At 41.0% G+C, this 23,700-nt stretch overlaps 1 protein-coding gene across 1 annotated transcript in view; it reads right to left on the bottom strand.

Moving 5' to 3' along the window:
- The window catches only part of LOC311126050 (atrial natriuretic peptide receptor 1-like), a gene marked incomplete at its 3' end in the record, with an annotated part of 120,193 nt that overhangs the window by 17,468 nt on the left and 79,025 nt on the right, over positions 1–23,700 (bottom strand). Inside the window, exons 6-7 of the mRNA XM_084158471.1 lie at positions 2,250–2,344; positions 1,888–2,023 (exon numbers count right to left, since the gene is read on the bottom strand). Of these exons, the coding sequence (XP_084014597.1) occupies positions 1,888–2,023; positions 2,250–2,344 (231 nt within the window). The remainder of the gene's footprint in view (positions 1–1,887; positions 2,024–2,249; positions 2,345–23,700) is intronic.

The raw sequence follows: 23,700 nt of genomic DNA, 5'->3' as shown, positions 1-23,700 counted from the left end.
CATTGTTATCCAGAGCCACTTCTAGTCAGTGCATTCAACTAAGGTAGGGAAAAAGAACCAAACAATAGAAGTTGCTAAAACAACAACAGGTTGGTTTGATTTGGAAATATGCATTTTGTCTGCACATTTTGTTTAGGCAGTGTACTGAAGTGTTGGTTTCCCACAGTGTATGTTTGATTGGATTCCATAAATATTAATTTAACTTCACGTCTAGAAAAACACCTAAATCATGACACAGCGGGAAACCTAATCTCTTGCTGTTCTAATCTTACTAGTGAAGCAGCTGCCAAATACAAATGAATAACAAATGTCACCATGCATGATAATGAGGCTGTTATGATAATGAGATTGTCATGATAATGAGACCGTTATGATAATGAGACTCTTATGTAAATTAGACTTTCAGACATTTCTGTAGATATTCACAAAGATCATTTACTGAATGAGAACAATCCTATAGATAATGCTAGCTTCCAATAATCAAAACCTAAGGGTCAAATCCTAACTTGATATGTCTATGTGTACAGTAACATCATGCAAATAATGCAATGTGGTCAATTGGGAATTTGAGTTACACTATATATACAAAAGTATGTGGACACCCCTTCAAATTAGTGGATTCAGCTATTTCAGCCACACCCATTGCTGACAGGTGTATAAAATTGAGCACACCACCATGCAATCTCCATAGACAAACATTGGCAGTAGAATGGCTTTACTGAAGAGCTCAGTGACTTTCAACGTGGCTCCGTCATAGGATGCCACCTTTCCAACAAGTCAGTTCATCAAATTTCTACCCTGCTAGAGCTGCCCTGGTCAACTGTAATTGCTGTTATTGTGAAGTTGAAAAGCCTAGAAGCAACAACGGCTCAGCCACAAAGTTGTAGGCCACACAGAATGGGACTGCTGAAGCGCGTAGCGCATAAAAATCGCCTGTCCTCGGTTGCAACACTCACTACCGAATTCCAAACTGCCTCTGGAAGCAACGTCAGCACAAGAACTGTTCGTTGAGAGCTTCATGAAATGGGTTTCCATGGCCGAGCAGCCACACACAAGCCTAAGATCACCATGCGCAATGCCAAGTGTTGACTGGAGTGGGGTAAAGCTTGCCACCATTGGACTCTGGAGCAGTGGAAACGGGAGTGATGAATCACGCTTCACCATCTGGTAGTCCGTCGGACGAATCTGGGTTTGGCGGATGCCAGGAGAACGCTACTTGCCCCAATGCATAGTGCCAACTGTAAAGTTTGGTGGAGCAGGAATAATGGTCTGGAGCTGTTTTTCATGGTTCGTGCTTGGCTCCTTAATTCAGTGAAGGAAAATCTTAATGCTTAGTGCTTCCAACTTTGTGGCAACAGTTTGGGGAAGGCCCTTTCCTGTTTCAGCATGACAATGGCCCCGTGGACAAAGCGAGGTCCATACAGAAATGGTTTGTTGAGATCGGTGTGGAAGAACTTGACTGGCCTGCACAGAGCCCTGACCTCAACCCCATTGAACACCTTTGGGATGAATTGGAACGCTGGATACGAGCCAGGCCTAATCGCCGAACTTCCGTGCCCGACCTCACTAATGCTCTTGTGGCTGAATGGAAGTAAGTCCCCGCAGCAAAGTTCTAGTGGAAAGCCTTCCCAGAAGAGTGGAGGCTGTTATAGCATCAAAGGGAGGACCAACTCCATTATAATGCCCATGATTTTGGAATGAGATGTTCGACGAGCATGTGTCCACATACTTTGGGTCTTGTAGTGTATGTATTAATTGTGAACAGCACAACATTATTTTTCTCTCTCTCAATGTTCGTAAAATCTCCAGTGGGTTGTGTTTATTCATATGCAAATATACATATTTTTATGTTGATAAATGAGACCCAAGGGTTTCTTCAGTGCATACGTGCTAAGCAGGCAGGCTTGTCGTTCTTGAAGCCACAGTCGGGGATGTCTTGGGGGGGGGCGCCCCCCGGCCATTGGACCTTCATGCCCGGCACTGGAACCAGCTCCTTCAGGGTGCTGTTGTAGATGGACACAATCTGGAGACACACAGGGTAGAAGGTTATCCATATCTTACTGTAAGACAAGTACTGTAACTTTGGGTGTTGTCTGTGTAACGAAGGTGCCTTGTCATTGTAGGTTTTATAGCTGCTACACTGGAAGAGTGTCTAGGATAAAGAACACAGCTACAGAGTGAGTGTGTATTTACGTACCAGTGTGTTTGTGCCTAACCACCACTTTGTGAGAGGAGCAGTCAGTGCCTACCTGAAAGACCCCAGAGTCAAGATTGGTCATGTCCCACAAGGCAAAGTCAATCTCCCGATCGCCTGCCCCATCAATCTGAACCAAGCCAGTAACACCTGCCACAGAAGAGAAGAGATAGAGAGAGAAAGAGAAAGAGAAAGAGAGAGAGAGAGATAGAGAGAGAAAGAACAGAGAGATTAACACAAAGGATTCAGGTGCACATTTCCTTATTGCTTTCAAGATTGAGCGATGGGCCTTTTGTATGATCCTGTTGGATGATTTTGTTGTCCTTTACAAAATAAATTAACAAACCATAGCCAGCTGGGTCCATATTGTGTAGCACCACCTGTTGCCAGTCCCCGTGTGTTGCTATATCCTTACCCCGGCAACAAAACAAACCAACAGGATCAAAGTGGAAATACAAACTTCAGAAGCCTTTTTAAACCTAAAATACACGTTTAAAATGTCCTGCATTGCAGGTGCAGGAAAGTTCTCCTGCAACAGGGTGATCAAATTAAGCTCCTACATCTGTATGGGGTTAAACCAATAGAGGTATTTTAAACTGAGATATCCTTTATTTTAGCTACTGTAGCTTTACACATCATACTGATATCTTTCCTTTCATCTTAGTTTCTCCACTCACTGTGTAAGCTGGGAGCTAAGGCAAGCTGGTCTTGAGTCAAACCAATATTTCAAGGCAAGACGATCGTGACCACTTGGGGGCAATATTATTAACTAAAAATGGCTAGAACTATTTCTCCCAAATATACAGTATCATGCTGGCATAAGAGGGTAACGTGATTGGGAAATATAGATACTGATACTGTAAAATGTATTGTAAACCTCAAGTCAAAACATGAGGTAAATTAGCAACTTCACTTCCGTACACCGTCTTTAATGTTGGGGAGGGGGTCATGGAAAATAGGAGCATAATGTGATGTAAATCCCCTCTCTTGAATCAAGTCTTGGGTTAAGTCATCCATATCGTACATTCATCTACACTGTGCACACTTGAGACGGACATGGTTTTGAATATCAATAGGGGAAACCAAGGAAAACATATGAGTTGATTCAAACTGATGCCATCCCTTAGTTTGGCTATTGGCCCTACAGTTGTGGGAGCTACAAAGTTAGATTGTTAAAAAAACAAAAACAAAACCCTTTAAAAAACTGTTGCTAGAAGATGTTATGGTGCTGTGTTGCACACGCATTGCAGAAATTGTTCTGCAAATAACATGGCGTGAGCTGACTTTTAGTCCCCATCAACTGTATAACTTCACAGGCACCTAGGCATTTCCCATAATTCATCTCTTTGGCTTATCTGATCAATGACAGAGACACACAGTGTCTGGGAACTAAACCTGCAACCTCGCGGTCAAAAGCCTGGCCTCCAAACCCAAACCTCCCACTAGTTTACCTCTTCAGACCACCGTGGTGGAAGAGTCTAGTAACAAAGTTTAGAAAAAAAACTCTCTCTCTTTCGGCACTCTCAAATTCCTCTATCTTCTGGAATCAGAGTTGAACAGACTTTTAAATGAGCCCATAGAAATGATGTATTATTTAGTATTTCTACCTTGCTCAACGTCATAAAAAAATGAATTAATGTATTTTCTCTGTGTCCAACATGCTGCCTCCTACATGTTCTACTGCTCTGACCTCAGATCAGATATGTGCGGTATCACAGTGGCTGTCCCTGACCTGAGTCTATAAGGCTCATAGTTCACTGAGGTAGTACAGCTCATTCAGAGACAAAATGTACCAAACTACTGCTTATAAACTACAAGGTCTCTAAGCTTTACAAGGTGAATCACAGATGGAATGCATTTATATAATGCTCAAGGCCTAGGTCTCAAAGCGCTTTACATTGTATGGGGGTTAATTAGCACATAATTAGTCTACGGTCTTACTTTCAAGGGCTTTCGGCCCAGATAGCCATGGTTCTTTCAAAACCGTCATCATTTCAACAGACATGCACAGATTGATCTGTTCTGACATATACAAAGGACATAATGCCCATTACAGTAAACTCAGTCCCTAAAAAGGTTGTCATTTGTTGCTACACTACATGATGTCTGTCTATAAGAAATCATGATTATACTGCCAATGTATGGCTGTATAGAGCAGCTACCCAACTTTGAATCTACAGGACAGATATCCATCACTTGTAAATCTGACAAAAAAAATGTTTGAATAGTTGTCAAATGTTTCCCTCTTCTCCCTGCCTTGAAGTAATCATCACTAATCGAACACGACTGGAAAGGTGAAAGCAAGGGTTCCACTACATAATTTAACCTAGTCCAAAAAAGTCAGATCTAGGATTACTTCAAGGAAGGAAGAAAGGAAGGAAGCAGGGAAGGACTAAAGGAAGAAAGGACTGAAGGAAGGAAGAAAGGATGCATTTGAAAAGTTTTCTAACAGAGCCGTTTGTATAAACGTCAGAAATCTTCACTCTTTCGCACTTGCTGTCCTTGTTATAAAAACTCCATCCCTTGTAAAATACCTGGCTAATTAGCGTGGGAGTAAAAAGCACAGTGGCAGCAGCGCTTATCTCTGACAGTACTAATCGTGCTAGCAGTGGCATGTGGTTTGGCTAGGCGGGTGAGCGTGGGAGTGGTCGAGGGGTGCATTGAAAACAGAACTGTAATTAAAGCAAGTAAAGTGTGTGTGTGTGTGTGTGTGTAGAGAGACAGCGAGGAGATAGAGAGGAAGAGGAGCAGATCTCGTCTGACATGTTTTCCCAGCTGTCAGTCAGACAGGCGGAGCCCGAGGGGTGGGCCGTGCACCACCACAGCGAAATAAAGAGAATTTGCATTTAACTGAATGATAACAGCGATGCTGCTTTTAATCTGGAACCGGGTGATGTGACAAAGACAAAATTGATCAAGCTTTCTGGCTTTCAGTCTCAAATGTAGAAACAGATACACACACACACAAATATCCAGACCATCTTCCATGTTTCAAATCAGCCATACATGAAGGTCACCCACAGGTTAAAACACACACACATCAACCCCTGGCCCATTAGTCATTGTAATAGGAGCCCCTCTGTGTAGAAGCTGAAACTCAATGCCCTGCCCCTGACTCCTAGTGCCTGTACTGCTCCATTGGCAGTATCAGTCCTGCCGGAACACTGTCATTCACTTCACAGGACCACTCTGCCTCATTCCCTCTCTGTTTGGCCGAAATTATGTTTCCTTTATATTTGTTTGCTATGAACAGTCAGTTCTCTTTCTTTTTTTCATTTGAATTAGTATAAAATAATATCATTTCCCAATTTGTTTGAGTATACAATATAGCCCCATATTTGAATTATTTATTTTATTTTATAGTCTTTTTTTTCTTTATCAAGGGTGCCAATCATTTTGGACCTGACTATTTATAGTCCAGTGTTAATGTTTCTCTTTTAATTCCCTTCAATCTTTTCCTATTTCTGTGTCCTTCAATGTTTTTTTTCCATTTCTCTCACCTCACTTTTCACAATTTCTGTGATTTCTCATCTCTCCCTCTTTCTTCCCCTCTCTGCTACACTCCCCATCTTATTTACCCACTTTGTCTGAAACCACTCTCTCAACCTTTTATCTCTTATCTTTCCCTCTCTCCTTCTTTCCACATCTCTCCTTTCACTCTCTGTAACCACCTCAGTCCATCTCCCTACCATCTCCTCTCCCCATCTCTCCTCTTCACATCTCTTCCACTCTCTCTCCACACTTTCGTAACCTCCTCCTTCAATCTCTCCATCTATCTGTTGCCAATCCGCCTGAGTCGCCAGGCTCAGTGGGTTTCAGTATAGACCTCTATAAGAGAGCTGGCTAACCCATTGTAGTGATTACATAGCCCAGTCCACTTATATCTCCCTGGTCCTCCGCCAATCTGTCTTTTTGTGATGAGAGCAGAGCACTCTACCCATCCTGACCACATCTGTCACTCACTGCTCAGATCAATGAAGAGGTACCTGGTTTACCCCTGTTCTATGAAACCTCCATTAATTGAGTCTCTTCCAGCGTAGGTCCCGCTTGTTATTAAAGCTTATTTATGTCTTATTCATGTCTTATTCATGCCTTATTAATGTATTATAAATGATTAATAAACTACAATGGAAGGTCACTCGGTAACAAGCTAAGTTGACATTTCCTTTGTCATTTTCACTGTGAAATGAACAAACAGAATATGATGTTTGTGTTTGCTTTAGTAATGTCAACACAACCCACTGATAATTATGAAGGCCATCTCTCACATAATATAAATAGGCCATTTTAATTTAATTTAAATACCTTTCTTTTAAGTCCTGTGTGGCTCAGTTGGTAGAGCATGGCACTTGCAACGCCAGGGTTGTGGGATTGATTCCCATGGGGGACCAGTACGAAAAAGTATGACAAATGTATGCACTCACTACTATTGTAAGTCGCTCTGGATAAGAGCATCTGCTAAATTACTAAAAATGTTTTTTTTAAATCCCTGTATGTTTAAAAGCTATACATTCCAATGTAGTGGCCTCTTCCATGTCACACTGAAACAATCAGCCAGGAAACACACAGGAACCCATGGCTGTTAGACAACCCAAAACATGCATGTCCCAATGTATCCGGGGCTTCTTAAAACTGTCAACACGGAAGCAACCAGCCAAGAAGTCACAGAGGAACCAACCACACACGACCTAATGTAACATCGGCCCATTGCCTGAGACATATGGTATGGATTTATCATGGAATAATACAGGCTTTCCCTTACGAAATGCAACAGTGCCGCACCGTATTGTCACCGAGGGGGTTGTGGGTAACTGAAGAGCCATGAGAAGAGGCTTGTGGAGTTCACAGAGAGTGGGCTGTGGGAATAGGAGAGACCGAGCGATCCCACTCCCAGGTTGGGATTAGGAGAAGACGAAAGATGGGAATCACAGGAGAACAACATCAACCTCCAGCCTCCATGTTCCCATGGACCCCTGCTGGGTAGACGCCTTCTTATCTCTGCAGCGATTGGTTTATGAGGCTTAACTGATGGCATAAAGAGGGGAATTTATTGGTTGAGCATCCTTTGCTACAGGAGTCTGTTGATATAGTTAGGCTAGTGGGTCCTGATTTCTGTCGATAGTTTAACTGAGTATGTACAGATGTAGGATCTAAATTTGATCACTCTCTTGTTGATGAGAATTTTCCTACACTGCAGGAAATGCAAACCTGTAGTGTATTCACGGTTTTAAAAGGCTTCTAAAGTTAGTAATTTCCTGTTTAAAATGCCAGACTAGATTTGCCCTAACGAAAAATGTATCCTCCCCTACAAAACAAATCCATTAATTATAATACACATAATAATTCACATTTCCTGTTGCTGCAGGATTATTTTTCTGCTGTAGAAAATTGCCTCAAATTAAGATCCAAATCTGTATGTGCTCAATCGATACAACTCCTCTCATAGTTATTCAAATATGTGGTATTGTACAGTGATGCTAAATTGGGCACAAGCTCGCTGGTGAATGCTATGCTGAGAATAGATGTAATGTAAGGCAGAGTGGTTGTTTTTCAACAGATTGTTTTTTTTAAACATTTTGTAGTTCTGGATGGCTCTTGGCACCCATTTAGCTGGGTTATATCATATCTTGAAAGAAGATAATTTCCTTGTTTTTCTCAAGGCCCTGTGCTTTCAGAGTGTGTCATTATTTAACTGATCACTTAAGTACAGAGGCCATGTAGCCACAATGTGCATCAGGTAAAGGTGTATTGTGAGCTTTGAAGTGGTACATGGTTATTTGGTTGGAATATATTACATGATACTATTATAGTAATTTAAGGTAATCATCCAAACAATTATCATCAGATAACTGGGATTGTGACTTTCATTTCCAGTCTTGCCTATTATTGTCATTTTGGTTCAGTCATTGAGATTTCTCCAGATAGGTGATTCAAATGTAAGATTTGTTTATTTATTAATCATCCGAGCTACTATATTACGTATTGGATCCCTCAAAAATACAATTTTTACATTACCATGTAGTTTACCAATAAAATGGTCTGATGGTGATGTGGATATACTCGGAATACGTATCCCAAATGAAATTAATGATCTCACTCCAATACATTTTTAGAGAAAGTTAGCAAAAATAGATAAGATCTTGCTACCATGGAAAGGTAAATACCTGTCTAAAACAAGCAATAGAAAGTTGGTTGCAATTTCAATTTAATCCTCCAGAAACGACAGAACAAATAATGCAACAAATATTGTGGTTAAACTCAAATATACTAATTGATTAAAAAACATTATAAAAAAAAAAAGTAAAAAAAAAGGTATAATCTTCGTAAATGATATCATAGGTAGGACTGGTGGAGTTATGTCGCACATGCAGCTAACAAAAACATATGGAAATGTCTGCTCTACCCAAAATTACATCCAAATAATTGCAGCATTACTGCAAAAATGGAAGAGGAAAGTGGAAGGGGGAAAAAGTAAGGAACTTGTCTGTCGGCCCTGCATTAAAGAAAATTGTGATAAATAAAAAAGTATACCAGTTTCATTTAAGGACCAAAGGATTGACAGCCGTCCCATATAGATTGCAAAATAGTTGGGAAAAGATTTTTGACGTACCGATTCCATGGCATAGTGTTTATGAACTGATACGCAAAACGACACTGGATTCAAAACTTAGAATTTTTCAATTTAAATTATTATACAAAATACTTGCTACCAATAGAATGTTATTTATATGGGGGATACAATCTTCCCAGTTCTGTAGATTTTGCTGCGAAGAGACAGAATCATTAGATCATTTGTTTTGGTACTGTCCATTTGTAGCTTGTTTTTGATCACAGGTCCAGGAATGGCTGAAGGATTGCAATATTTACCTGGAGCTAACCCTGCAGATAGCACTCCTGAGTGATCTGAAAAGTCATAGTCAATCGATCAATAATATAATAATTTATTTTCAATTTACAATCTGTAGAAACAATGAGAATAGAAGGGTTCAGAACTTTTCTGAAACATCACAGTACAGTTGAAAAATATATGGCAAATAGAAATCCAATATGGATGGTGTTAAGAGATAGATGGGAGGTGTTGAATGGAGCTGAAGGATGGGACTAATAACAACAACTAATAACAACAAGATAACTAATGTAAAGCATACTGTGTCCATAATAAGTATATAGGTTATAGGTTGAGAGCTTTTGTGAAAGAGCATATAGAATCAAACCGGATGGCATCATGAAAATGATTGGAGAGGTTGAGGATAGAGGAAGTTCAGGAGTGAAAACAAACAAAATAAGAATTATTGTAAAATTGACTGTGTCCATAAAATGTATATAGTATGTATAAGCTGGAAGTAGAAGCCTAAGCGTGGTTGTTCACTAGTTTACTCCAATTAGGGAAGGGGTGGTGGGGTTGGAAAGTAATAAAGGGAAATATATTTTTTAAAGGATATGTATATACATGTATGTATATGTATTTATATGTATGTATGTGTATATGTATGTATATATACAGTTGAAGTCAGAAGTTTACACACACCTTAGCCAAATACATTTAAACTCAGTTTTTCACAATTCCTGACATTTAATCCTAGTAAAAATTCCCTGTCTTAGGTCAGTTAGATCACCACTTTATTTTAAGAATGTGAAATGTCAGAATAATAGTAGAGAGAATGATTTATTTCAGCTTTTATGTATTTCATCACATTCCCAGTGGGTCAGAAGTTTCAATTAGTATTTGGTAGCATTGCCTTTAAATTGTTTAACTTGGGTCAAACGTTTCGGGTAGCCTTCCACAAGCTTCCCACAATAAGTTGGGTGAATTTTGGCCCATTCCTCCTGACAGAGCTGGTGTAACTGAGTCAGGTTTGTAGGCCTCCTTGCTCACACACGCTTTTTCAGTTCTGCCCACACATTTTCTATAGGATTGAGGTCAGGGCTTTGTGATGGCCACTCCAATACCTTGACTTTGTTGTCCTTAAGCCATTTTGCCACAACTTTGAAAGTATGCTTGGGGTCATTGTCCATTTGGAAGACCCATTTGCGACCAAGCTTTAACTTCCTGACTGATGTCTTGAGATGTTGCTTCAGTATATCCACATAATTTTCTTTCCTCATGATGCCATCTATTTTGTGAAGTGCACCAGTCCCTCCTGCAGCAAAGCACCCCTACAGCATGATGCTGCCACCTCCGTGCTTCACGGTTGAGATGGTGTTCTTCGGCTTGCAAGCCCCCTTTTTCCTCCAAACATAACGATGGTCATTATGGCCAAACAGTTCTATTTTTGTTTCATCAGACCAGAAAGGTACGATCTTTGTCCCCATGTGCAGTTGCAAACCATAGTCTGGCTTTTTTATGGCTGTTTTGGAGCAGTGGCTTCTTCCTTGCTGAGTGGCCTTTCAGGTTATGTCGATATAGGACTCGTTTTACTGTGGATATAGATACTTTTGTACCTGTTTCCTCCAGCATCTTCACAAGGTCCTTTGCTGTTGTTCTGGGATTGATTTGCACTTTTCGCACCAAAATACGTTCATCTCTAGGAGACAGAACGCCTCTCCTTCCTGAGCGGTATGACGGCTGCGTGGTCCCATGGTGTTTATACTTGCGTACTATTGTTTGTACAGATGAATGTGGTACCTTCAGGCATTTGGAAATTGCTCCCAAGGATGAACCAGACTTGTGGCGGTCTACAATTTTTTTTCTGAGGTCTTGGCTGATTTATTTTGATTTTCCCATGATGTCAAGCAAAGAGGCACTAAGTTTGAAGGTAGGCCTTGAAATACATCCACAGGTACATTTCCAATTGACTCAAATGATGTCAATTAGCTATCAGAAGCTTCTAAAGCCATGACATAATTTTCTGGAATTTTCCAAGCTGTTTAAAGGCACAGTCAACTTAGTGTATGTAAACTTCTGACCCACTGGAATTGTCATACAGTGAATTATGAGTGAAATAATCTGTCTGTAAACAATTGTTGGAAAAATTAATTGTGTCATGCACAAAGTAGATGTCCTAACCGACTTGCCAAAACTATAGTCATTTGTGGAGTGGTTGAAAAACGGGTTTTAATGACTCCAACCTAAGTGTATGTAAACTTCCGACTTCAACTGTATATATTTGCGGGGGAAAAAAACATATGGGGGATTGGAAGTGATGCAGACAATTACATTGATGGAAGTTACAATCTATCTGCAATATTAAAGCTGATCTACTCCCCACCAAAAAAATAAACATCCGAGCTAGCCAGTGTGTGTGTGTGTGTGTGTGTGTGTGTGTGTGTGTGTGTGTGTTTCAGGCCCTCTTGTTCTATCTATTTTAGAAGTGCTTTGTCGATAATGCGCCCGGCGCTGAATAGACTATATTTACTGCTGATTAGAGCCCTAATGAAAATCTGTACTGGTTGATGTTACACATCAGTAATAGGAGGGAAGGCAGACTAGAAATGATTGGTAGCAAGAGAGATTATCACACTGTTGGCATGCTAGTGCTTCTCCAGTTCCAATCATTCCAATGCTTCTTCAGTGCCTGGAATAAGAACAGGCAATCTGATAATCAAAACATTTATGTTCGTGTCCTTTACAAATATAAAGACCACAGGCTTGTGACATTAGCCAGTTGTCCTAATGAAAATATTAGGCCAACTTAAAATCAACATCCATCCAGATGCAGTGGAAAAGTACAGTGCCACCAGCCACTCAGACAAGGGAATTTGTCCCATTCAAAATACAACTCATACCAGCTGTCCTATACCGTAATAAAACTATTAAGTATATTACCATATATAAAACATTTGTACAATCAGTATCGTGAGAAATCAAAACAAAAGTACCACCAGTGCTAGCCAACCAACCACAGAAAATAGGGACTCTCCTTTCTCCAATTCAAAACATATGTCTGCGTTCCAAATGGCACATAGGACTCTGGTCAAAATGAGTGCACTGTATAGGGAATAGAGTGCCATTTGGACGTACACATGGACACAGGAAGTGTGTCCATCAAGGGAATTGACACACGCTGGGCACAGCTGTGGGTGGCGCCTAATCAAATCAATGAGAGGAGAAATGGGGAGGTGGAGATATACAGTGCAGTCCGAGGGACTAAAATTAATGGATTTGCGAGGACGGTCTTATTTGGAAAGGGCAAAGTCAATAATGTGTGTATGTGTGGGGGGTGCACAGCACACTTTAGGGCCATAATACAAGGATACTGTTTAGTTACCTAAGAGGTGGTTGTTAAATTGAACATTTGGGAGCTGGAAAGATCTTCTTATTTCCATACCAGAAAGAGAGAGAAAAATGGTTGTTTTTTTTGTTCAATTTGCTTTGGCAACACTGCATTGTAATTGGTCATGCTAATCAAACAACTTTTATGAAAGCGAAATAAAAAGATGGAAAGAGACAGAGACAGAGCGAGAGAGAAAGGAGAAAGAGAGAGGGAGAAGGGGGACTGAAAGAGAGAGAAACCAACAGTCATCAAAGAGTGCTTAGGGTCGTTGTCCTGTTGGAAGGTGAACCTTCGCCCAAGTCTTGAGTTCCTGAGCGCTCTGGGCAGAATTTCATCAAGGATCTCTCTGTACTTTATTCCTTTCATCTTTCCCTCGATCCTGACTAGTCTCCCAGTCCCTGCCGCTGAAAAACATTCTCACAGCATGATGCTGCCACCACCATGCTTCACCGTAGGGATGGTGCCAGGTTTCCTCCAGACGTGACGCTTGGCATTCAGGCCAAAGAGTTCAATCTTGGTTTCATCAGACCAGAGATTGTTGTTTCTCATGGTCTGAGAGTCCTTTAGGTGCCTTTTGGAAAACTCCAAGTGGGCTGTCATGTGCTTATTACTCAGGAGTGGCTTCCGTCTGGCCACTCTACCATAAACATTTCTAAAAACCTGTTTTCGCTTTGTCATTATGGGGTGTTGTGTATAGATTGATGAGGGAAAAAATAATTGAATCCATTATAGAATAAGGCTGTAACGTAACAAAATGTGGAAAAAGTAAAAGGGTCTGAATACTTATCGAATGCACTGTAGATGCACACAGGGGAGCAGGCTGACCTCAGTGTAATAGGTCACAATGATTCAGTAGTTAGCAGCACACCACTGAGCTCACATTACCCACAGGCAGCCTCTGGCAACATTATGGCTGTTTAGGGTTTAGCCCACATCCCACAGGGTTGAATTGATTCAATAACCACATCTAACCAGCTTTGAAGACTTAATAAAAAATAATATACAAGCGCCAAGGGCGATTTTTTGAATCAATGCAGGGGTTGAACTGGTGTCAGATTCTTCGGTCATGAGGACTGAGTGCAGTTTGTTTTGCTCTGTTAAGTTAGCAAAATGTTGACACTTGTTCTCAAGAGAAACGAACCACACTGGATCCAAAACAAAAACCTGAAGTCAGCTGAATGATCACATTCTAAACTGTGCTGCCATGATCTGCAACAGAATGTTTCCTTTTCTGAAGGACAACTCTACCAATGTGCCCCTGTAAACCGTTTTACCTACACACAGAAGCCCTAATTCCAAAACACCATTTAGAGCCTTTTAACACTTAGTAAAAAAATGGGTTTTCGAGGTACCATAAAAGGGACGTTAGTCTTAGTAAATTGGTTAAGTAGTAAAAGATGCAGAAACTGATCCAGGGTCCCATTCCAAATGGAAGCTCACAGCCATGATCCACTGACCTCAGACCAGTTTGGTCATTGCTGAAGAGGATAGATAGTGTGGTGACGTTAGGCTCAGACCACTTAGAGTTGTTGTTTATTGCTGTTCTGAAGTTAACTTCTGACCTCCACTGTCAATTACCTTTGTAGTGGGGTAATAATTATCATATATCTATATTATATTTACCTCACATGTGACTGGTAATAAGACTAAGCAATTAGCCCATTAAATTAATTATCTGACTCTATAAGATACATAGCAATATGCAAGAACACTATAGTTGAGTTACAGTAATGGGCAATGAAGAAATGTCTGAGAATGGAATTCTAAATACAAGTGTATTTAATTACTTTGTAAAATGAATGGATTCACATACAAGGCATAAAGTTGAAGTTACAATGCAATACCGACATTAACAAAGCATTACTCTAAGCATGATCAGAGAGAGAAAGAGAGAGACAAAGAAACCATGGCTTGTGCCATGGCTCATAGCTCATGAGAGAGGTAAAGAGAACGAAAGAGTGTAAGTATCTCACCAGCACAGGTCTGGAACATAAGAGAAAGAGACAATGAATCTAAGACCCTTTATAACATCTGAGTGGTTTGGATTTCAAATCTGAGTTGGTGACCATTATACAATGGGTGGGTTTAATACTGAACGCTGATTGGTTAAAACCGCATTGCAGCTGTGTCTCTTCCACAAGTTACCACTGGCTAAAGCTATGATGTTGAAATGCCTATTTACTCTGTTCCATCTCACTGAGCAATCCACTGTCTCATCAGCCCAGCCAGACAATGTATAAACTTGATCTCCACTGTAAAAAGCATCTAGACATGATCTCCCATTGTTTTTAGACTATTGGATTTCAATAGTGGAGATTTGTATAAACCTATAAAGTCTCTCTGACATTTTCAACATTGTTTCAATATTGAAATTTGATCTCCAGCTGTCCCATAGTAATGAACGTGTAGGGGTTGGGAGTCGGGACGAGTCAGACAGGCAGTCAGCTTTTCTCAGCCAGTCGTAATCATGAATCAGCATCATTTCAAAGAAATGGCAATAGAAAACAGGTCAAACTAAAGGAATGCAGCTAGTTTGCGGTTTTTCCAGCTTCAGTTTGAAGTGATTGTGTTAGCTGTGTTGTTGGCTAGCTCCTCTGAACAGCAGTGTCCTGATGAGAGAGCACATTTTCTATGTCAGGTGAAATTGCGTATCATTAGCTCATTGTTATGGATGTATCCAAATAAATGTCACTAGAAAACAGGTTAAACAAATGCAAATGCAGCTACTTTGCTGTTATTCTGGCTGCACTGTTTGACATGACTCTAAGTTAGCCGTAGTTGGCTAGCTAGCAAGCAAAAGATAAGAACATTGCCAGCCAGCATGGCAATAGAACATTTAGAACGAAAGACGAACGTCCATAGATGCACAACAAAAAGACAACAACTGGGTCGCGTCTCTGGCAACCGAACCAATAGAATGAACAACCAGCCGGCTTCGGTAGCAACCCTAGATTTGTGTCGGGACTATATCTCGTGGAAGAATGAAATAGTATGAATAAATTCATCAAAATAAAGTTTTTAATTAAAACATGTCAATCATTATTTGAATTGTATAAAAGTGATAATGCCCTCGAAGCCAAACCTCGGCTTTGTCTCGGGCCTAACGACACCCATGCCAATATATCCTCTAAACACCAGCTTCTCGGGCATTACCACTATAGTATTACCATAGTATTACTGTAAAGTTAACATCCAATCAGATATCAAACCTACAAACCTGTAAAGACAACAGAGCCTCTGCTTCTCAGAGTTGTGACAGAATGGGGGTTGGAGAGATAACACAGAGAAGGCTGAATTCCTTAGAAGACAATACAAAAAAGTAATAGAGTGTTGATAAGAAGACATGGGCTGCCCTACACCTTCATATGTCTAGATAATAATATAATTTTGGGGGTGCTTATATTTGTCTTGTTTCCTCTTTTTTTGTCAGCTCCAGTATTCAAACCAGCAACCTTTTGCTTACAGGCCCAACGCTCTAACCTTGAGGCTACCTGACACCCATAAGGTCAACCAATCAATTTCCAAATGATCTACCCATTCAGTGTATGAGTTAGGAGGAGTACGTATAAGTACCTGCTGCACTGTAAATAAAGCAAATTCTGTAATTGTATTTTATTTACACAATTGTAGTCAACAACAGTGCAACAGGTTCTCATACGCTTCCTAACTCATACATCCATGAGCTAAAGCTAAAGCAAACCAATAAGTATATGTTTTGATGCAAATTATGGTAAGGAATATGTTATGTTAAGAACACCCCCAAAAAATAAAAAAAATAAAATATGTACAGTGTGTAATATAGACCACACTGGGATAAGAAGGGCACTATATCAACACGGCATGTGGCTATGACAGTCAAACACTGTACATTATCCGTCAGAACTACAGTACAAGAATAATGACCAAGCAAACTGCTTAGAATGACATCACAGGCGACCGGCTGCCTTTGTTTTCATTCCCACTGATGAGGGTGACTAGGCGACCTGCGTCCATTTTGTGCAAGTCAGGGGCAGCTGACATGGCTCTGGTGGCCTGACTGTGTGTGTCTGCTCTTTGCTCTGTGAGTCTAGGCTGCCTTTGACATCAAACACTCTGCCAGCTTGAGCGAGCCGATAATGAGGGAAGAAAAAAAAGAGGGGGGGGTGGAGATAAAAAGAGACTGTGGTGTTTGTAGCAATGAAAGTCTAAAATACATTTTAAGGATGTGATAGTAAAGTTAGAGATTGTTGAGGTTACATTGAGGCCGAGTTGATGGCAGTCTTCGGTTGAGGGTAGGGGTGGAGGGTCAGAGAGAGTGAGCCCACTGTGTAAAATGAGAAAGGAAAAGGAGAAGAGAGAGGGAGAAATAGAGTGTGGAGAGGGATGGATAGCAAAAAAGAGAGAACTCAGAAGGCGGGGAGCGTCGATAAAGGGAAAGAGGGAAAGCAAGCTTAGAGGAACAGATCAAGGGGGAGAAGGAAGGAGAAACAGATGGGGTAATGAAAAGAGAAGATAGACAAGTCAAAGTAGCCAGAATGACCGTAAAAGTAAAGTAGAAAGATAGTAACAAGAGTACAAGATGAACAAGATAAAGAAGATAGACAGGTAGAGTAAAGGGGTAATAAAATAAAAGAGAGTAAAATAACAACAAGAACAAGAGCCTGGACAGAGAGAAACAGAAAGAGACCAATTTAAATGGACACAGCCGTTTTGAGGAGGGAAAAAATACAAGAATAAAGAGTGTAGGCCTATCTAGCTGACAAAATGTTGCATAATGACGCCGTTATCTGGTTGTAAACAAGTTTTCTGGTTGTAGAGACGTCATCTAGAGACTTATATTTTCATGACGTCATCCAGACGTCAGGAAAATAGATTATTTTGATCTTGTCAGATTACCAGATTACAACCAGTTAAAGATTTATTTTTCTTATCGATAAAAAGATGTCTAGAAAATGTCCTTTTATAGCTAGTAAACAACCTGAACGTGACGTCACAAAACACCTCATAATAACTTCACTGCAACTAGCACACTGAGTAGGATTAGACGCAACAAGACAGAGACCAAGTGTGAGGGTAAAACTGATTTAAGAGGGGAGGGTGCTGCTCTGCTGTGCTGTTCTCTGTATGACAGAGGCAGAGGGCGAGGGGACCCAGATGAGAGCGATAAACAGGATGCTCTGTTTCCCCTTTATTAGATTCCCTTCCTTTTATTCTGGTCCTGCAGCGCCGTGTGTCCTGACAGAACCCACATGTGTTGTTACCCTTTCCTGCAGTCAAATAGTGGCCTCATGGGTGGAATGTTATTCATATTTTTCATAATTAATAAACATCATTTTAAAAAAGCTGCCGAAAATCCTGTTTTCTATGTCAAACGGTTTTGTTATATTTCAGTCTTCTGTATATAAAGTGTAATATTGGGACGCAAACTGAAAATGTAATACATTTTAACTCTATATCTGACATGGTACAGGTGTTTTCTTTTTTAAAGACCATAACAATGTGTGTGAGGTGTATACTTTTGTTTCAAAGTAGATTTGCTTAAGACTACCAAGAAACACTCTGTGTGACCCTGATTTAGCCCACTGCAGTAAAAGGTTAATCAGCACACATGCAGGACTGGACAGGGAGGATGGATAGAGCCATGATTATTAGGGGGAATGGAAGAAGAGAGGAGGAAAAGAAAGGAGGTGATCCAACCCGTGGAGACATTACAAACTCACTCTACTGACAGACTCACTGTGGCCATCATCGTATATAAGTCTACTTACTGTATCCTTATCACACACACACACACTACGCACTTACATGCATTTCTCTCTTCACGCACACACACACACACACACACACACACACACACACACACACACACACACACACACATTCTAGTGTCTGTGTACTGTCTCTGAGGAGTTCACCTCTACCCTCTATGTATTATCTCATGTCAGAGTGTGTTTACTCCTATCAGCCGACACATAAAGACAACCCAGCAGAGGACAACATAGTTCAGTAGAACTAGGCCAAATTCTGACACTGCCAAATTCATCCCATAGGGGTGAATTTCAAACCACAGCATATTACTCCTGGAAAACAGTAACATTCCTGACAAAAAGAAATCGTTTTTGTGCTCATTGCTTGCCTATTATGGTAACTTAAGCTCTTCAGGCGATCAGCACTTGGTAGGATGATCTTGTGGAGGGGTTTCAGCATAAGTGCATAAATGTCTGATTAAAAGGAATTCAAATGATTATGGTCATTGTTTGTTTCATCTGCAGGGTGGTGAATATGATTGTATTTAAAACATAAGAGAAAATGGCATTGAAAACTTTGTAGCCATTCCCAACACAGAAAACCCCCACACATTCTATATCACCAAGTTCAAATTCAATCAGGCCCCATCAACTAATGTGATAAGCGGGGCTCGCTCCAATTCTACACCACATCCATCTCCATCACTCCTCTGGCTATTTACATACGCTAGCCACAGAGGAGCGATTAGCTGACCGGACGGCCATTCATGACGCAAATCCAATGCAAACTCTCCCAAATCCCCACTTTACGCTGTAAATATACTGAGGAACGGTTTGGTCAGGACTGAGAGACAAGTTTACAGGGCGGCAGGTAGCCTCAAGGTTAGAGCGTTGGGACAGTAACCAAAAGGTTGCTGGTTTGAATACCTGAGCCGTCAAGGTGAAAAAATCTGGCGATGTGTCCTTGAGAAAGGCACTTAACCCTAATTTTCTCCAAGGGCGCTGTACTACTATGCCTGACCCTGTAAAATAACACATATCACTGCACCTATCTGGTGTATGTGACAATAAAAGGGTGTAACTCAATATTAGAAAGGTGTTCCTAATGTTTGGTTTACTCAGCGTAATATATATATTATACCTTTTTTTCTCTATAGCTCACTTTCTCTTTCCCCACTCCCTTTTTTCTCTCAGGCCTAAAGGCTTTATTACAACTTTCTGATGGCTGGTCCATCTTCAGAACAGCACCAATACAAACAGAGCCTGATTAAATTCTAGCTAGACGTGGTGGCTAAATATTTGAGATGGAATTAAGGCGCCTGTCAAAGGGAGGCTGTTCTTTAGGTGTGATAATAAGCATCCAGCGGTGGTGGTGAGGAGAGGATGGAGATGAAGGGGGTTAAAGGAAGGAGGGATGATTATAATGGCCATTGAGAAGCGAGAGTAGAGCAGACAGGTCATTTAGGCAGCGGGCTGAAGCATCTGTTTTTTAAATGGTCGACAGATTGGGTCTGTCTATGGAGAGTAGAAGGGATTAAGCCTGAATGAGGTTTACTGTTGAGTGACATTTTGTGGGATAGCTTGTGAAGAAGTCAGTCATTGTCCTGCACACAAAGACTACATTTACATGTACATTTTAGTCATTTAGCAGACGCTCTTATCCAGAGCGACTTACAGTTAGTGATTACATATAAATATTTTTTTTATACTGGAATCGAACCCACAACCCTGGCGTTGCAAACGCCATGCTCTATCAACTGAGCTACATCCCTGCTGGCCATTCCCTCCCCTACCCTGGACGACGCTGGGCCAATTGTGCGCCGCCCATGAGTCTCCCGGTCGCGGCCGGCTACGACAGAGCCTGGATTCGAACCAGGATCTCTAGTGGCACAGTTAGCACTGCGATGCAGTGCCTTAGACCACTGCGCCACTCAGGAACTAGGAACATACGCATTCTGCTACAGTTAGGAACTAGGAACATACGCATTCTGCTACAGTTAGGAACTAGGAACATACGCATTCTGCTACAGTTAGGAACTAGGAACATACGCATTCTGCTACAGTTAGGAACTAGGAACATACGCATTCTACTGCAGTTAGGAACTAGGAACATACGCATTCTACTGCAGTTAGGAACTAGGAACATACGCATTCTGCTACAGTTAGGAACTAGGAACATACGCATTCTGCTACAGTTAGGAACTAGGAACATACGCATTCTGCTACAGTTAGGAACTAGGAACATACGCATTCTGCTACAGTTAGGAACTAGGAACATACGCATTCTGCTACAGTTAGGAACATACGCATTCTACTGCAGTTAATAACTAGGAACATACGCATTCTACTGCAGTTAGGAACTAGGAACATACGCATTTGGCTGCACATGCTATAACATCTGCTAAACTGTGAATGCAACCAATACACTTTGACTACATGTCCCATGACCACACATTACCTACACTCTTAGAAAAAAAGAACCTAAGAGGGTTCTTTGGCTGTCCCCATAGGACAGGGGTACTCAACTCTTACCCTACGAGGTCCGGAGCCTGCTGGTTTTCTGTTCTACCTGATATTTAATTGCACACACCTGGTGTCCCAGGTCTAAATCAGTCCCTGATTACAGGGGAACAATGAAAAAACTGACCTGGAAGATCAGGTGTGTTGAATTTAGGCAATCACTGAACTGATCAATTAGCTCAGTTGGACAGGTGTGCTGCCTAGTTGGAACAAAATCCTGCAGTACCTGCGGCACTCCAGCAACAGGGTTGCGTACCCCTGCTATACCTGATGTCAGAGGTGAAAGACGTTCTAAGTAGGAGCAACACCTGCAGCAAAAAGATGCCCCCATCCTTCCCGCCAATGGGGTTACTTTTACACATTTTGGTGTTGTCTGAGTTAAGTGAGGGGAGTTATTGTGTTCTGAAAGATGAAATGTTGAGGATTATAATAAATAAGGCTTTGAATTCATTCAAGCAAACCACAGACCCATGAGCTTGTCACATTTCCATACAACAAAACTAATTTAATTTACAGTATCGACATTTAGAATTGCAATGTTTGATGTACAGTTACAAAGAAGACATGGCATCATACCCCGGGTTGTTCTGAACAGAATAAGCCTATGTTCGCTGTATTGTGAAGAAAATCTGCCATGCAACGCACACCTAAATGCACTCATAACTCCATTCTCTGCGCACAAAAATTACAATGTGTTTCTCTGAAGTGCTTTGTGAAAGCACAACACTGTAAGATCGTATTTTATAACTTAGCTAGTAATGTTGGCAATAGATACTGTAAGCTTTCAAATGATGCCCACCTGACCCAGTTTGCGATTTGTAAGGGACCGCTATTGGCTTGCGTAAAAAACAACAGTAATTGTGTGATGGTGGGGATGCAGGGCTGTGTTCGAAACAAAAAAGAACAAGTGTGCTTGCATCAGTTCTTCAACGACACAGTTTGGAGAGCTTGAAAGAACACCTAATAGCAGAGGTGTGTGGCCTCTTGGAGACACCAGTTTGACCTCTCACTCAATCCTTTGTAATCGTTTTGTCTTATGTTGCATCTACCCCAAATGTTTTATGAATATTATAATTATTTTACTGAATGTATCCAGAGTATTTCCAGATTATGTTACCAACAAATGCTGCGAAATGTACAGTAAACATAAAATGCACATAAAATCAACAGTGTAATGTTTGGATTCGGTCTTGTGTCAGGTGAACTGTTGTGTTCTCACCTTTGTTCTGTTCTCATTTCCCCAAAATCTCCAAAGTGTTCCGTTTCAATTGCTACCAAGGTTGAGCATATCCTTCTTATATTTCTTATGTTAGAAATTTAAATTTGGCCTGAGTGTAAAGGATTAAGCGAGTGTTTTGGTTGTTTAGGCAGTTTGCTCTGTAATACAATACTTGCTTTATTGGTCCATTTGCACGGATATTCTTTAGTTTTTGCTGTTACAGTACCCAACCTGACACACACACACACACAACACACACATCACAGGCTGGGAGCGGCACAGGGGCTGTGGCAGAGCAGCGCCCCTGGAGCACTTAGGGGTAAAGTGCCTTGATCCTTAATGTAAAAGGAAATAGAATAAAAGCTCTTTAAAAAGCTTAAAGAGTGACTGCCCCTAAAAAGCAAGTAATCCCTTTGAAAACAGCCTATGTGGCATCGATATGAGTCAGATACATTTATTCTAGTGTCAAAATTGACTACAAAGTGTAAATAAGATAATTTGGGTCATAAAGTCAGTCTTGTCTAAAACGGAGTTTGGAACCTCAGTGGGTCACAATAAGTAAATGAAGGTTGGGTTTTTGCCAAGCTCCACGTGCAAATCGCCCTTTCGCCCACTTCGCTTCCTTCATTAAATGGGTCTCCGTTGTTTCATGGCCCCCAATGCGTTCAAAGGATCACAGGCCCTATATGGATTGACCACATATAGAACAATGAGCCAGATGTTTCACCAGATGTATAAATGTGGTTGGCATTTCCACTCACCACCAAATATGGTGATGAGAGGAAGCCCAGTGGCCGGCAGTGGGAGAAGATGGAGCGAGATGAATTTTGGCCGACATTTTGCTAATTTTCTCATCGATTAAACATTTTATCTCAATACCTTTTTCCGTTCCCAAAACTTGAATCTGTTACGACCAGAGTGGACTAAGCTTTGTAGACTTTACCCTTTGCCAAAGTTTCTACAAATTGCGTTGTTTAGAAGGAGTGCAAGGGCGAATTGAGTTATTGCACATGCGCACTTCTCAAAATAGGCGTTCCCTAACGGAAATATGCAAACATGCTAGAACACGCCAATAGGATCTCGCTAGCTCGTGCTTGGCTCTGCCCACCTCCTTGCTTGTTCTGACCACAATGATTAATTTGCTCCCATTGGAAACGACTGTGGTCTATCTTGGGTTAGTTATTTTTTTAATGGATCGACCATGCATCCACAGCCAAAGTTCTATAGTTTGCATGCTCTGCCGAAGGACCCTAGTATGGAATAGGTGCTTGGAGTTCGTCGGTCCCCAAGTCTGCACCAGTAACGCTAGCTTGGTGTGCAATGACTGGTGGTGGTGAGCATAACCAGAGATACTGGAATATAATGACTTCTCTGGTATAACTTAGCTAACGATGTTAGATAATGTTATTGCTGGTCATGTAGCTAGGTAGCTATCTTTTGATCAAGCGAGGCAGGATAGCTACCGATAGATAGCGAGGCAGGCTAGCTAACATTTTAGCTAACATTAGCGTAGCTAGCTAGCTCGATAACTAGCTAGCTACCTCATTACAACTTAGTTAGGTCTTAACTTATTGTGTATAATTTAAGTTTGTGTATTGTCTAGATACTGCTGGTTATCTATGGTTATCATTTGATAATGCTAGCGAGGCAGGCTAGTTAGCTACAGGCTAGCTAACGTTACCTAGCATACAAGTCGGATTTGCAAGTTAATTCGTAGCTCATACAAATGTATTCTGAATTGTCTAGGGCAAAAACTAAATAATGGATACAGCTATGGTGGTAGCTAACTCATGTCTGAGTCTGACTAATATAGTGAACTAGGAGCAA

Source organism: Coregonus lavaretus (assembly GCF_964263955.1).
Source record: "Coregonus lavaretus genome assembly, chromosome: 3".
NCBI classification, from domain to species: Eukaryota; Metazoa; Chordata; class Actinopteri; order Salmoniformes; family Salmonidae; genus Coregonus; species Coregonus lavaretus.
The sequence above is the reverse complement of the archived record's forward strand: the minus strand, read 5'-3'. Positions and strand labels throughout refer to the sequence as shown.